At 38.4% G+C, this 14,596-nt stretch overlaps 1 protein-coding gene across 3 annotated transcripts in view; it reads left to right on the forward strand.

The window, feature by feature from the left end:
• The window catches only part of FAM184A (family with sequence similarity 184 member A), a gene marked incomplete at its 5' end in the record, with an annotated part of 83,959 nt that overhangs the window by 59,449 nt on the left and 9,914 nt on the right, over positions 1 to 14,596 (forward strand). For all 3 annotated transcript variants that reach the window (XM_081093950.1, XM_081093948.1, XM_081093949.1), the window contains 5 exons: positions 3,932 to 4,144; positions 6,416 to 6,569; positions 6,727 to 6,854; positions 8,380 to 8,564; positions 9,000 to 9,146. In XM_081093950.1, coding sequence (XP_080950076.1) covers positions 3,932 to 4,144; positions 6,416 to 6,569; positions 6,727 to 6,854; positions 8,380 to 8,564; positions 9,000 to 9,146 — 827 coding nt within the window. The remainder of the gene's footprint in view (positions 1 to 3,931; positions 4,145 to 6,415; positions 6,570 to 6,726; positions 6,855 to 8,379; positions 8,565 to 8,999; positions 9,147 to 14,596) is intronic.

Genomic DNA, 14,596 nt, shown 5'->3' on the forward strand with positions numbered 1-14,596 from the left:
TGAGGCACAGAATCCTTATGAAACTAATCTGTAGGAAATAGGTCAAGCTTTCCTTTCTTCAAAAAATATGTCCATGTTTTAATTTTAATTCTTCCTTTTGAAATTCTTACAATATCTTATTTTCAGAAAAAAAACACAGTATTTTAAGTGGTAGAAATCAAAAGGTAGAGCTTACTATCAGTGCAGTTTGGCCTTTAAAATTGTTTGCTAAGTATTTGGTACCTGTTGATCAGTCAGTATCCTATATAATAAAAGGGTAATATGCAAATTGACCCTAACAGCAGAACGACTGGGAATGACTGGTCACTATGACACACACTGACCACCAGGGGGCAGATGCTCAATGCAGGAGCTGTCCCCTGGTGGTCAGTGCGCTCCCACGGGGGGAGCTCTGCTCAGCCACAAGCCAGGCTGATGGCTGCCAGCACAGCGGTGGTGGCGGGAGCCTCTCCTGCCTCCTCAGCAGCACTAAGGATGTCCGACTGCAGCTTAGGCCTGCTCCCTGCTGGTAAGTGGCCATCCCCCGAGGGCTGCCGGGCTGCCAGAGGGATGTCTGACTGCCAGCTTGGGCCTGATCCCCCAGGGAACGGGCCTAAGCCAGCAGGTGGACATCCTCCGAGGGGTCCCAGACTGCAAGAGGGCATAGGCCGGGCTGAGGGACCCTCCGCCGAGTGCACAAATATTTGTACACCAGGCCTCTAGTGTTATATAATTCATATCTAAACTGCTGTGGCAAGAATTTGTTTTATATTAATGTATATTTCCATTAAGTATACTCACCTGTTAAACATTAGTTCATTTGACATTGCTTTGCTCATTATTTGTCTTTTAAAGTCCATGTCATTTTCATGCTGAATAAAGGCTGTCAATTTGATGCAATTCAACTAACTTATTTGTAAGAATAACAAAATAAATTTTGATGCTGCATTGCATGATAAAAGCTTTTTGCATCTAGTTCATGTTACTGTCTTGAGCATGAATCCGAAGATTTTAGATAGCCTTAATATTACTTTGGTGTGCTTTCAAAGTTAATATAAAATATCTAAACTAAGTATATTTGAACACTAAATTGCATGATAATGTCTTTTTGTACATACTTTATATTTTCTTGAGTATAGAGACAAAGATTAATCATATATTCTAAAATGAAAAATATTTCTTTGGAGTCCTTTCAAGGTAAAGTATATTATGATGTAAAATATTTAAGTATATTTAAGTATTTAAATGTATTTTATTTAAGCTGGTGAGGTTTGAGAGAGTGCTAGATTTTAAATGTATAACTATTACATCACTGTATTTCATTCATTTTAAATGTCATATTTCTTCATAAGTTTCATCCTTAAATAGTTCAACTGTGAGTCAAATTGTAGTCAAATCAACATGGGAGCTCTTTTTGATGTGTGAACTTTTGAAGTAGGTATTGCTGAATTAAGAGCCACTGCTGGGAACTGATTCGTTTCTTACTAACCTAAGTGCACACTTAATTAGAGGACAGGATCCAGGGCCACTGCTAGCCCATATAGTGGTGCCTGTGTGCACATGAGAAACACATGCCCATTCTCTTTGGGGGGACACATGCATCCCTGGGCGGACAGCTTGGTGAGCAGTTGTTCCGCTGGGTGGGTTTTAGTCCTCACTTGGACAAGGGCCAGGTAATAGCTTTGATTACCAATCCTTTTTTTCCCATGCAACATAGTCTTTTCCTTACATGTGTCCTGACAGGTTGTCACATGGCAGTCACGTGAGTTCCCGTGCTGGGCCTGGGACTAGAGTTGATTTGGGGAAGACAGTGGGTTGGTTCCTTCTCTGTTTCAAGAACCAGCCAGCTGAGAAGAAAATGACTGCTAGTTACATATCTGTGTTCACAAACACACATTTTTGTTGCTTTTTACTATTTTGTGATTTATTATTTTTTTCTTTCTGGGTTGTCCTTACTGCTCATTTCATCCTGATCTTCTTTGCATAAAATGGTGAGAAATCACAGAGTATAATTTGTCTTGGGTTCCTAATTCCAAGTTTGGCCTGAGCTGTGCTGTGACATTCTCCTGCCATTTCACACTTGCAGGGTTTATTTCCGTCTGTAAATCATGGGTGCTCCTGCCACTTAAAGGTGCGAGGGGGGTGGGGGTGGGGGATGGGACATTGCGTGGAGTTAGAGCGCTGCAGTTCCACTAGATTCCAATCACATGAAATAACCTCCAAAACCTTGGGTTTGTGTAGGAATCATTAAGCAGAATTCATGTAACTTTCAGTAGGTAGTCACTCCTTTGGAAATACATTAAAACGGATTGAACATCCATGTCAGCTGTGTCATTTCTCACCAGCGCTTGACTTTCTTCATAAAGGCATGTGCTAACCTTTACAACTAAACCCAATTTAGAACTTTGTCGAAAACGCTGCCAGACGTTTAGTTATCCACCCAACGTCAATGTAGCCTCTGACCGTTTCCTGCTGCTTGCCTCTGACCTTTCTGTCTTCCAGTTCCTCCTTTCTTATTTTGCATCTCTAGTGATTCTCCACCCTTTCTCTTCCTTGGCCAGTGCCTTCCTCTGTGAGGTGGGAGGCAGCCTATATCTGCCTTTCATCACTTAAATGTGTCTTTTCCCTTTTACAAAAGCTCACTATGAAGCTTCCTCTTCCCATTGGCTTTCCTGGCCAGAGGAGCTGTTTTACTTGCATATGAACACACATAGTGTCGTAAGTTACTACATTTGACAACTTTTATCCCTTTCCCCTCAGCTCCCCTTAGATTCAGACTTCTGTTAGATTATGGCTATGTAGTTCCTGTATAGGGGAAGTATACATATATATTTATACACATATTTCATGTCTTTATCTTTTAAAAAGGACTTAATTTTAAGTATTTTAAGACACCCAGAAGCAATGCAGACATTGAGGGTGATATCTGTTTTCAAAATGAGTAACAAATCAGTTTTCAATAGTGAAATAAAGGCACCTGTCATTATTATAAGGATATAACTAGAGCAGTGATGGCAAACCTTTTGAGCTCGGCATGTCAGCATTTTGAAAAACCCTAACTTAACTCTGGTGCCGTGTCACATATAGAAATTTTTTGATATTTGCAACCATAGTAAAACAAAGATTTATATTTTTGATATTTATTTTATATATTTAAATGCCATTTAATGAAGAAAAATCAACCAAAAAAAATGAGTTTGCATGCATGTAACCTCTGACACACGTGTCATAGGTTTGCCATCACTGAACTAGAGGATTGTGGGATGGTTATGATTTTTAAAAAGCTTGAAGGTTTGCAAGGTTTTTGAGTTAAATAAAAACTCAAAAATCTTTTTTTAAACAAGGATTCTAAATTATGAGCTGATAAATATTTTAAAGAGTAGCTTTTTAATCCTCAAATCATCTTAGCTAGCATTTATTGAGCACTTACTACATTCCAGGAACTGTTCTAAGTGAACGACGCATAGTAACATACTTCATTCTCACACAGAGGTGTTGATACTAGCAAGTGGTGAGGCTCGAATTTTAACTCAGAGCCCACAGTCCAAACAACTCAACATTACTACCTCACAAATAAGCAGTTTAACTTTTCATACTATCTCTTGAAGTGACTATAATCTAAATACATTAGTTGACTTTTGTTTTAATTTCATATTGTGAATATTTATTGCAATACAACATAGATGTTCATTATATTTCTAAATGTGAGCTTCAGTGTTCTTTAGTCTACAAACTTAATGTCACTAAATTCTATTTTTAGGATAAACGACTAAAAAATAGAATTGAAAGTGGTACTACCTAAAGATTAGATACCGATGATAAATGGTAAACATTTTAAGGTATTTTCTGTAGTAAAACAGTGGATATTGTTGACATGCTTCCCCCCTTCGATTAGCAGTTTGTGAAACGTGCCTTGTGTTTCTTCTTCACCGTGTCCCATCCTGTGGCATAGATCTCCTTGCTGAAACAGAACCTGGAGCTGCAGCTTTCCCAGTCCCAGACTTCTTTGCAGCAACTGCAAGCCCAGTTCACTCAAGAACGACAACGACTTACACAAGAGCTTGAAGAATTAGAGGAACAACATCAACAGAGACACAAGTCTTTAAAGGAAGCACATGTGCTTGCGTTTCAAACTATGGAAGAAGAAAAGGAAAAGGAACAAAGAGTAAGATTAATGTGACGTCTATTCAGATGAAGTCCAGCAGCCTAATAATAATTAGCCTTCAAATTCTTACCAGTGTTTTAACTTGAGGAAACTGTGTGTGGCTTTATTTCAAGGTGTTTTCTTTTCTTTCTTTTTTTTTTTTTAATATAAATTTTATTGATTTTTCACAGAGTGGAAGGGAGAGGGATAGAGAGTTAGAAACATCGATGAGAGAGAAACATCGATCAGCTGCCTCCTGCACACTTCCACTGGGGATGTGCCCGCAGCCAAGGTACATGCCCTTGACCGGAATCGAACCTGGGACCCTTCAGTCCGCAGGCCGATGCTCTATCCACTGAGCCAAACCAGTTTCGGCTCAAGGTGTTTTCTGGTATAAGACTTCCTGTAGGGGTCACAGTGTTTAAACATAAACAGTAGTTACACACTACCGCAGACAAGTTAGACTAGGGCTTATATATTTTATCTGTTTTCCATTACATTGCCAAGTTCATGATGAGACTACTAGTCCATCTGGTTTGTTATAGAGTTAACAGTGATTAAATAAGTTTAGTATGGTTTGACTGAGCTGTTACCACTGTAATCACTTAATACTATCTTGAAATGACAGTAGTCTTTCATCAAATTTTTAGTGTTTCTCTTTCAGGCTGGATCTTCAAAAGGCATGTATTCCAAATAATTTATATATTTTTTAACCCCTATTTTTTTCCTCACACTTATAAAAAAATGTACAAAACTCGCAGTGAAATTACAGACATTTAAAAATAGTGTAATCCCCTATGTACAGCCCAAAGGCTATATGAAAAATAGTGATATAAACAAATCACTCAGCAGATATTTAAATCAAATAGATTTATGCATATAGAGTCTCCCCATATCCATTACTCAGTTCTTTGTTAAAATTGTAGCTTGACATAGTCCTACTGTGATTAATTTTGGTATAGTTTATTTCTTAACACTGTATTTTCCAATTTCTCCTAAGGACCTTATGGTAATTAAGATAAAGATTGATAGAAAAATACAGTTTTACTAATAATAATTTACAATATCTATAATCATTACAGATATAAGTTATCTCTTAATTCTTTATCTGGGAGCAGGCACTATTATATAAGAAGTGTTATGTTATAAAGAAATTAAAACAAGAAAGTTCCATCCTTTTAAAAACAGTTCACTTAATACAGTAAGATGAAGTCTCTTGATCTGGTCAAGGAAGTTCCTTTGGTTAAAAATGAGGCCTATTGCATTGCTAAGTAATCTATTCGTTGGATGCCATTTGTGAATTGGAATAACACAAAAGCTCTCATTTAGTACTTTAATTTTACACATTTAGTCCTTTCAAAACTAATCATTTTTAAAAGAAATCAGAATCTGCAATTTTATTGTTGATCATTAGGTAGCCAAGCTACCCAAGTAATGTTGTCTAAACTAAAAGTCCCGTATTTTACCCTATTCAGTGTATGTTTTATTTTTCAGAAATAAAAACACTTTTTAAAACAGTGTACAAAAGTAGCCAAATACTAATTTGTAAAAACAGCATTTTAGAATAATGATTAAAGAAATGCTGCCCTAGTTATAATACAGTATCTTTCCCAGAACCCTTTCATGTGACAGGTTACAGCCAGATAAACCCCTCTTGGCACCGTTCACTCTCTAAACCTGAAGTACCTGAGTTCTGTCTTTTCCCCTGTGACTGTAGTCTTAGCCACATGCAGTCTGTTCTCTCTGGTTAGGCTTTTGAAACGAATCACACAAAAAGCTTTGGTTTCCTTTTTCAGCTGCCTCTTCTCGGAGCCTTTGCTTCTGTTCACAAGTGCAGTCATAAAGAAGGACTATAGGAGGTAGCTACACAATATTTGATATGTATAAGCGCCCCCATCTCTTCTTCCCTGATCCGAAGATTTTTTCATGTTAATACCCTCATCTTGTTTTTTCTAAGTCTGAAAGAAGAATTATTCATTGATTTCAGGTGGTTCACACCTGTTAGCAGCTCTAGAAATGTCTTTATTGAAAACTGCTTTAGGGCGAGAGTCCATATTCCAATTCAAACACAATATATTGAGTCAAACTAGTTTCATGACGATTAGTTTATTGTTTAAAGTGGCTCTACTAATTTATGTTTTAATGGTGATTATCTTTAATTTTCTGGTAAATGAATTAAAAATGCCTTGTTTTTCTTAAGTAATAATTGGGTTTGGTAATTATTTTATTTTTATTTGCAGTTTTCTTCCTATAGTCTAACATAATAATTTGAATATCTTTCTACTATTGTAGGCTCTTGAAAATCATTTACAGCAAAAACATTCTGCAGAGCTTCAGTCATTAAAAGATGCACACAGAGAGTCAATGGAGGGCTTCCGGGTAGAAATGGAGCAGGAACTCCAGACTCTTCGGTTTGAATTAGAAGATGAAGGAAAGGCGATGCTTGGTATTCTGAATGGGTTATAATCTTGTCATATTAATTTGCACATTCTTCTACTTAAAAATTTAACATGAAATCACAAATTTTTTTGTTTTTTTAAAAATATATGTATCTGTAATATTTTTTAAAATATGCTAAACCTCTTTTTATCCTTGGATTCCAGCTTCTTTACGTTCAGAACTAAACCATCAACATGCAGCTACAATTGATTTGTTATGGCATAATCATCACCAAGAATTGGCAGCTGCTAAAATGGAGTTAGAGAGAAGCATAGACATCAGCAGGAGACAGGTAGAGAAAACATTCTGTTCTGTGATTATTTCTTAAATGTGAGTAGATTTGAAGGTTCACAATTCTCTGAAAATTATTTTATAATAACTAGTATTTTTAAGTTATTATTATTTACTATCTAGATTTTTTAGACAGTGCAATGAAGGCTATTATTGGTTTACTAGAGGCCCAGTGCATGAAATTCATGCACTTGGAGGGGTCCCTCAGCCTGGCCTGCACCCTCTCGCAGTCCAGGAGCCCTTGGGGGATGTCCAACTGATGACTGGCAGTCAGACATCCTTAGCGCTGCTGCAGAGGTGGGAGAGGCTCCCGCCACTGCTGCTACGCTTGCCAGCTGTGAGCCTGGCTTAGGGCTTCTGGCTGAGCAGCACTCCCCCTTTGGGAGCACACTGACCACCAGGAGGCAGCTACTGCATTGAGCGTCTGCCTCCTGGTGGTCAGTGTGCACGTCATAGCGACCATTCATTCCACAATTTAGTCGATTTGCATATTATCCTTTTATTATATAGGACTAGAGGCCCGATGCACGAAGATTCGTGCAAGAATGGGCCTTCCTTCCCCTGGCTGCCGACACTGCCTTTGCTCCAGCCCGGAGCTGCCTTTCTGCCTTCCCACACTGCCCAGAGTCCCAGAGCAGCTGGGGTGATGAGGAACGCTCCTGGCCACTTGGCGCCTGCACATGCAAATTAACCCAACAGCTTTGTCCGGTTAATTTGCATACTCACTCCTGATTGGCTGGTGGGCATTGTGAAGGTACAGTTAATTTGCATCTTTCCCTTTTATTAGTGTAGATTAGACATGAATTTTACTTTATTAGTCTTCAGCTATGTTAAATGACTAGCCTAAATTTTCTTTTCATTACTAGAAAGTTTTAAATGAGCAACCTTATAACGATGGACGGAAGTTATATTTTCTTCAAGTGGACTGCTAACATTGAAATCAACAATGTCTAGCTAGGCCTGTAGAACTTTAGAAAACTGACTTCTAAGAAAACAGAAGGAAATTTCTCTTTCAGACAAGATAACTGCATTTACTTCAGTGGCCTTTGGACATAGTCTGCTTTCTAAGCCATGGGATATGTGTGTATGTGTGTTGGGATGGCCTCCATAGATGTGGGTCCTTTTTAGGTTGAAGGACAATGGTGCCAGCATCCTATTGTAGACCACATAACTTGTTGAGTATGTGAGAGCCCTGTGTTCTAACTTCAGTTCTGCCATTGATTATAAATCTTCCTTGGACAAATCATCTCTTGGGTTTTAGTCTGCTCATCTGTAAAATGAGGGAAATGTGCTTTTATGGTCTTTTGGGTCTCTTGTAGCTCTGACATTATTGAAGCTGTAGGCATATAAACACTTATAAATACGGAAAGAGAAGAGGCCTTGACATGTTCTCATTTCAGCAGTTCGCTTTTGAAGTAATGCCAGATGTGTTACATTTGACATTCTCGTGTTCCATTTTCTTTCCCTCAGATAAACACAGAAAGCAAATATGTAGAAAACTTTTAAGAATTATTTGCATTTTGCAGAGTAAGGAGCAGATGTGCAGAATAACAGATCTACAAGATGAATTAAGGCACAGAGAGCATCACATCTCTGACTTGGATAAGGAGGTACAACACCTTCATGAAAATATAAGTGCCCTAACCAAAGAATTGGAATTTAAAGGGAAAGAAATTCTCAGAATACGAAGTGAATCTAACCAACAAATGAGGTATGTATGCCACTATTATATCAGGATGAATTTGCAGTGTTATCTGACAGACTGTTGTGATGGTATTTAGCAATACAGGCCTATTTTTATGACTAGACTGTCTTCTAATAAGATATTGAAGACCACTTTTGACCTTGTTGACTATGTTATAATCTAGAACGTAGATGAAATGTTATATTTTGAATGATGTATATGCATTCATCCACTTTGGCAATTGTATAAAATTAACTAAATCCTTTTAAAATGTTATTTCAAAAAGCATTAAAGGAGACAACTTTAACAAGCTGGAAGATTAAAGTGAGTAACTTACTTTAGGTTATTTCCATTAGTTTCCTATATGTTGCACCTAAAGCCATTTCAAATCTGGTAGAATATAGAAAGTTTGAAAGCTTGACTCGAGAATAACATTTTCTTAACCAAAAATAAATTAAACAGGTTGCATGAACAAGATTTAAACAAGAGACTTGAGAAAGAGCTGGATGTCATGACAGCAGACCACCTCAGAGAGAAAAATGTCATGCGGGCAGATTTTAATAAGACTAACGAGCTACTCAAGGAAATAAATGCAGCTTTACAAGTGTCGTAAGTCACATTATATTAAAGAAAATTCATATGCCGATAATAACCTGAGGAGCATTGTGTCTTACCTCAGCTTAGCTACTCTTTTGAAGTAATTAAATGATACTTAAAAAAGGAAACAAGTGTATATTCCAGATGTTAATTGTGGTATGACATTTTTTAATTAGGGTCAGTCAGTCGAATGATTATGTTTATTAGCTGCTACTTCTATAATTCTACTAGGGTGAGAATTTGTCTAAAGACTGTCCCTGAGGATCATGAACTGTCACCCATGGTGAAAACTCAAAAGATGTTCCCAAAATAAGGTTAAGTATAAAGAGCATATTATGACCAGTAGATCATACTAATAATACATGTTTTATAAAAAGATCAAAAGATCTTAAAAAAACCAATACGAAATTTTAATGATAGTGGTTCTCTTTAGGGACTAGAATTAGGAGGTATTGGGGGTAAGGACAAGCAAAGACTTTCTTTTTAATGTTATATACTCTACTTAGATATTGTTTGAATGTCTATAATAAGCATTTGTTTTATGATTTTAAAAATCAACAAAGGTAAAATATAACAAATAAAGTCATACATAGTAACTAATATTATTAAAATGCAAATTTCTAATGGTTGCTTAATTTTTAAACAATGTTTAATAGCCCTTCTCTTTCCTAGACACTTATTTCATAAACTGCTGTAGTCAATGCAACTAGCATTTACTTAATCTCTGTGGCCCAAACCCTGGTCCTACTTAAGTTATCTCAGAATTAATATACTCTAAACTGCTGTACATGGTTTATTCACCTTCAGTCTCTCCTTTTCCAATCCATTAATAAAAGGTCCATAAAAGATATATAATTATCTCTACATACGTCAATAAAGTCAAAATAGTGACTAATCCTATATCCTCAGTCTCAAAGTCAGAGTTAAAGTCATAGCTTCAATAAACTTTATTCTGCTTCATCCCATAGTCACCTTATTCCCTGGCTGCTGCATTTGGCTCAGCCATACTGACCTTCTTGGTTTCTTTCTTAGTTTCGCAGCCCATGTACCCTCCTTTCCTCTCTGTGTTGTCCTCTACAATCTAGAATAACCTCCTATGTCATTACTACCCTTTCCTCAACCTAAAAATCATCTCCTCACATTTCACCCATTTAACCAATTAAGACTCACAGTAAATTAATTATATATTTGCATTCACGTAAACGGAAACACAATATAGACCTCCTGCCCTTGGCATTTACTTCAGCGGCCTCTGGATAAATGCAAATTTTCACATTAGTAGGCACTCAATGACTGTTTCACGAATAAGCTTTTTTGAGGATTTTCTATAACATTTACCACTTCATAAAATTACTTTTGAAATAGTGAGGAGACCCATGAGATCATTTCCCCAGCCACAGTGATTTTTGTTGCTTGCAGTTATTGGAGGTAATTGGAGCCACAGTAAGAGCTCGGATACCTGCCATGTAGAAGCTCATAACCGCAGGCATTTTGCAAAAATGAGTTACAGTAGACCTCTGTGCCTTTCTCATGTGTGGGGAGAGCTCCACGTTCCCATCTGTTGCTCATGGGGATGGGCTTCTTGCGACAGCCCAAGACAAGGAATTTTCTGAGACTCACACCAGAGGATGAGGTGTTGTAGGAAGCTTCATTTCTGTGAATCAAACCCCTGAGTTTCTGAGGTCCCATTTCCCTTTGTTGGACCAAGGAAGAAGCGTAGCTGTGGCTTCAGCGGAGCAGTATCCAGTCCAGCATCAGGCTAGCTTGGTTTGTGTTCCCTGTTGCAGCCCATCAGTCCATTGTGTGAGGGGTCTGCATGGCTATGGGCCACATGGACGAATGCAAGAGAGCCAAGAGCCAAGAGCACGAGCTCCTTTGTTTAGGGGATTATGTGTTTCCACATTTTCCTGGGCTTGCAGTGGCCCCGCCTATTCTGGCCAAGGATCTCTGTTCCCCGGTGTGACTGACAGTCACCTTCCTTAGTCACCCCAACTTCACTGCACATGCATCTTTCTCCCTTTGGTTGGGCCCCTTTCCCCAGTGATCTGTGGGGAATGGGCCGATGGTTCCCTGAGGAGTGTGAAACTGCAACTTCCTGGAGAACCTGCCCAAATGGTTATGCTAATAATGCCTAGCCTCCCTTCTGCTCCTTTCCTATCTATAATAATAAAAGCGTAATATGCTAATTAGACCGGACAGCCGAACTACCTTCCAGACGACCTTCTGGATGAAGCCGGGGCTGCAAGGGCCGAGGCCCTTGCACAAATTTTGTGCATCGGGCAACTAGTTATTAATAACTAGTTAATTACAGCAGTATCACCTTGACTCTCCTTTTTCCTGCCCTCGGTGTTATTTATCAGGCTGAGGCTGAAGTCCTGGCAATCCCCACTGTATAAGCTAAGAAAGCATGCTTACAGAAAGAATGACCTCTGTCTGTCCTGTGCCCTGTCTCCTTAGGAATGTTAATTTACAAAGAGGAAAGGTTATGTTTCTTTTTTCACGTTAATTCTGTTTTATATGGTTTTGCACATTATGGATTTTCAGTAGGTAGTAAATCACTAACTTAGCTTTTCTATTATGATCATTTTTAGTAAGTGAAGAATTAGTATTACTCATAAGTAAAATACTTTATTACTTTTCTAAATGTACCATCTGTTTTATACTTCAGCTAGGTTTATGCTAACCACTCATACTTCCTTTCTAACCAGAAACTTGCTGCCATCATATGATTGCCTCTAGCTTTAGGTGTTTACTCTTTTAGTTTATAACAAACAAACGTTTCAGATCAGCACTGTCCAGATTTTTCTGTGATAATGAAAATGTCCGGTATCTGCTCCATGTAATACAGTAGCTACAATGCTGTTGAGCATTTGAACTGTGGCTAGCAAGACTAAGGAATTTATTTTTTAAAGTTTCAGTTGATTTTACTTAATTTAAATGTAAATACCATAAATACCCACACGTGGGCTAGTAGCTCCTATATTAGAAAACACAGTTTTTAGACTATTGGATAATTCTACCCCATATTCTTAAAGGCAGCCTGCTTAGATCTGCTGAATGGCTCGCATTTAGACAGAGATGGTGAGCAGGAAGTGTCCATCCCAGCTTTAGGAGCTGGGGGGGAACAACACTGGACTATTCCCAGTCTGTCCCAAAGGACTACAGGTACATTTTTGAAGTTCCTAAATCAACTGCATGCTGGCTTTCAAACTTCAAAATCAGAAAACCCCTGGGTCTTTGGAAGTGGGTGGTAGTGGAGGGAAACATGTGTCAGCCTCCTGGGCTGGAGCCGGGAGCAAGGAGCCTCTGGAGCAGCTGGAAGGTTCTTCTGTCCCTGCCCCAAATCCCGCCGGATTCCAAGGAAGAGGGGGCAAAAGATTGAAAGGATGGAAAGTGCTCTCTAAACATTGTAGAAATGGTGATAAGAGTTCTGCATCTCATGGAATGATTACTAGAAATCCTCTTCTGTTGAGCTGGGTATTGAAGTTTTCTTAGATTTTCAGACATTCTATAGAAATATTTTTTTAAAAAATATATCTTCATTGATTTCAGAGAGAAAGGGGGAGGGAGAGAGAGAGATAGAAACATCAATGATGAGAGAGAATCATTGATGGGCTGCCTCCTGTACACCCTCTACTGGGGATCGAGCCCACAACCCCTGCATATACCCTGACTGAGAATTGAACCGTGACCTCCTGGTTCATAGTCGATGCTCAACCACTGAGTCACGCCGGCTGGGCTACAGAAATATTTTTGTTTTCTTGAGTGATATGGTATATTGGTAAAAAACTTCTAGCTAATTAAAAAACCTCATGGTTTTTGTTTGTTTTAGAAACAAATGAGAGAATGGGCTGTTTTAAAGAACTCTTTTTAAGCGAAATGTAAACATACACTAGAATGGCAGATCTTTATTATGCAAAAACTGTCTATTTTACATTAACCTCTCACTGTACTGATGCAAAAAAGATAATTTCTTCTTGGAGGAAATACTGAGTTTCTGTAGTTGGACTTTAAGTAGGTCAGTAACCCCTAATTGAAAAGAAGCACCCCACCACATCAGAATTACTTAGTCTTTAAAAGTTGTTTGAGTTCTCTTAGCTGTTGCTTTCTGTTGTTGTCCTTTGGTTTTTAAATTACCATTCAGGTTATTTTCATAAACTTTGTGAGATAAGGATGTAGTAGTCCCATTGTCACAAGTCATCTGGGTCCACAATTTTTTGGGGGGAAAAAGGTTGCCATTGAATTGCTTTAGTTACTACTTTTCCTGCAGGCTGTAGAGAAGGATGGTATAACCGAGTTCTTTTGTCTTTATACAATTAAAATCCTATATAATAAAAGGCTAATATGCAAATAGACCGAACGGTGGAACTACTAGTTGCTATGGTGCGCACTGACCACCAGGGGGCAGACGCTTAACGCAGGAGCTGTCCCCTGGTGGTCAGTGTGCTCCCACAGGAGGTGCGCCGCTCAGCCAGAAGCTGGGCTCACAGCTGGTGAGCACAGCGGCAGTGGCGGGAGCCTCTCCCGCCTCCATTGCAGTGCTAAGCCATCAGTTGGACATCCCCCCCAAGGGCTCCCAGACTGCGAGAGGGCGCAGGCCAGGCTGAGGGACCCTCGCCCACTCCCCAGTGCACTGGGCCTCTAGTTCTAAAATATACATGTGCCTAGTAATACCTTTGTTTGGCTTCAAACTCTCAACTTACTGATATTTTTGTCAATTATTTATTTTAAAAGGCAGCATGGAAGGACTATTAACTTGGAAACTTTTAAAAATACAGTTTTACACAGCTTTTTAGGCATTTATATTTTATTTTATTTCATTTTTTTAAATATATTTTATTGATTTTTTTTTACAGAGAGGTAGGGAGAGGGATAGAGAGTTAGAAAAATTGATGAGAGAGAAATATCAATCAGCTGCCTCCTGCACACACGCTACTGGGGATGTGCCCACAACCAAGGTACATGCCCTTGACCGGAATCGAACCTGGGACCTTTCAGTCCGCAGGCCGACGCTCTATCCACTGAGCCAAACCGGTGAGGGCGGGATTTATATTTTAGGTTTGTGTTGTCTATGAATCATAGACATTGACCTATATATTCTCAAGTCCAAAAAATAAAAAAAAAATAAATCAGTGCATACCTGAGGAGAATCCAACAGTGACCCTGAATGGCAATTTTATATATTCTACTTCTGTCTATTCTCTTTTTGTATTACTTTTAATGGGAACCCATATTTTGAGTGAAAAGACTATATGTACTTGTATGGTTACCTCAAGGCAGTATTTCCCTCACATTTCCTTTGGGAATTTGGTTATTTCTGGTTACCTCTGATACTATTTTCTTAATATTTTTAATTGGTTCATTTTAACTTAAAAATTTAACAGAAAAACTTATCTCTACAGTAAAACCATAATCACTACTGAAAAATTATATCTATTATTCAAAATAGAGGTTAAGCTATA

Source organism: Myotis nattereri, assembly GCF_964212035.1.
Source record: "Myotis nattereri genome assembly, chromosome: 6".
In the NCBI taxonomy this organism is placed as follows: domain Eukaryota; kingdom Metazoa; phylum Chordata; class Mammalia; order Chiroptera; family Vespertilionidae; genus Myotis; species Myotis nattereri.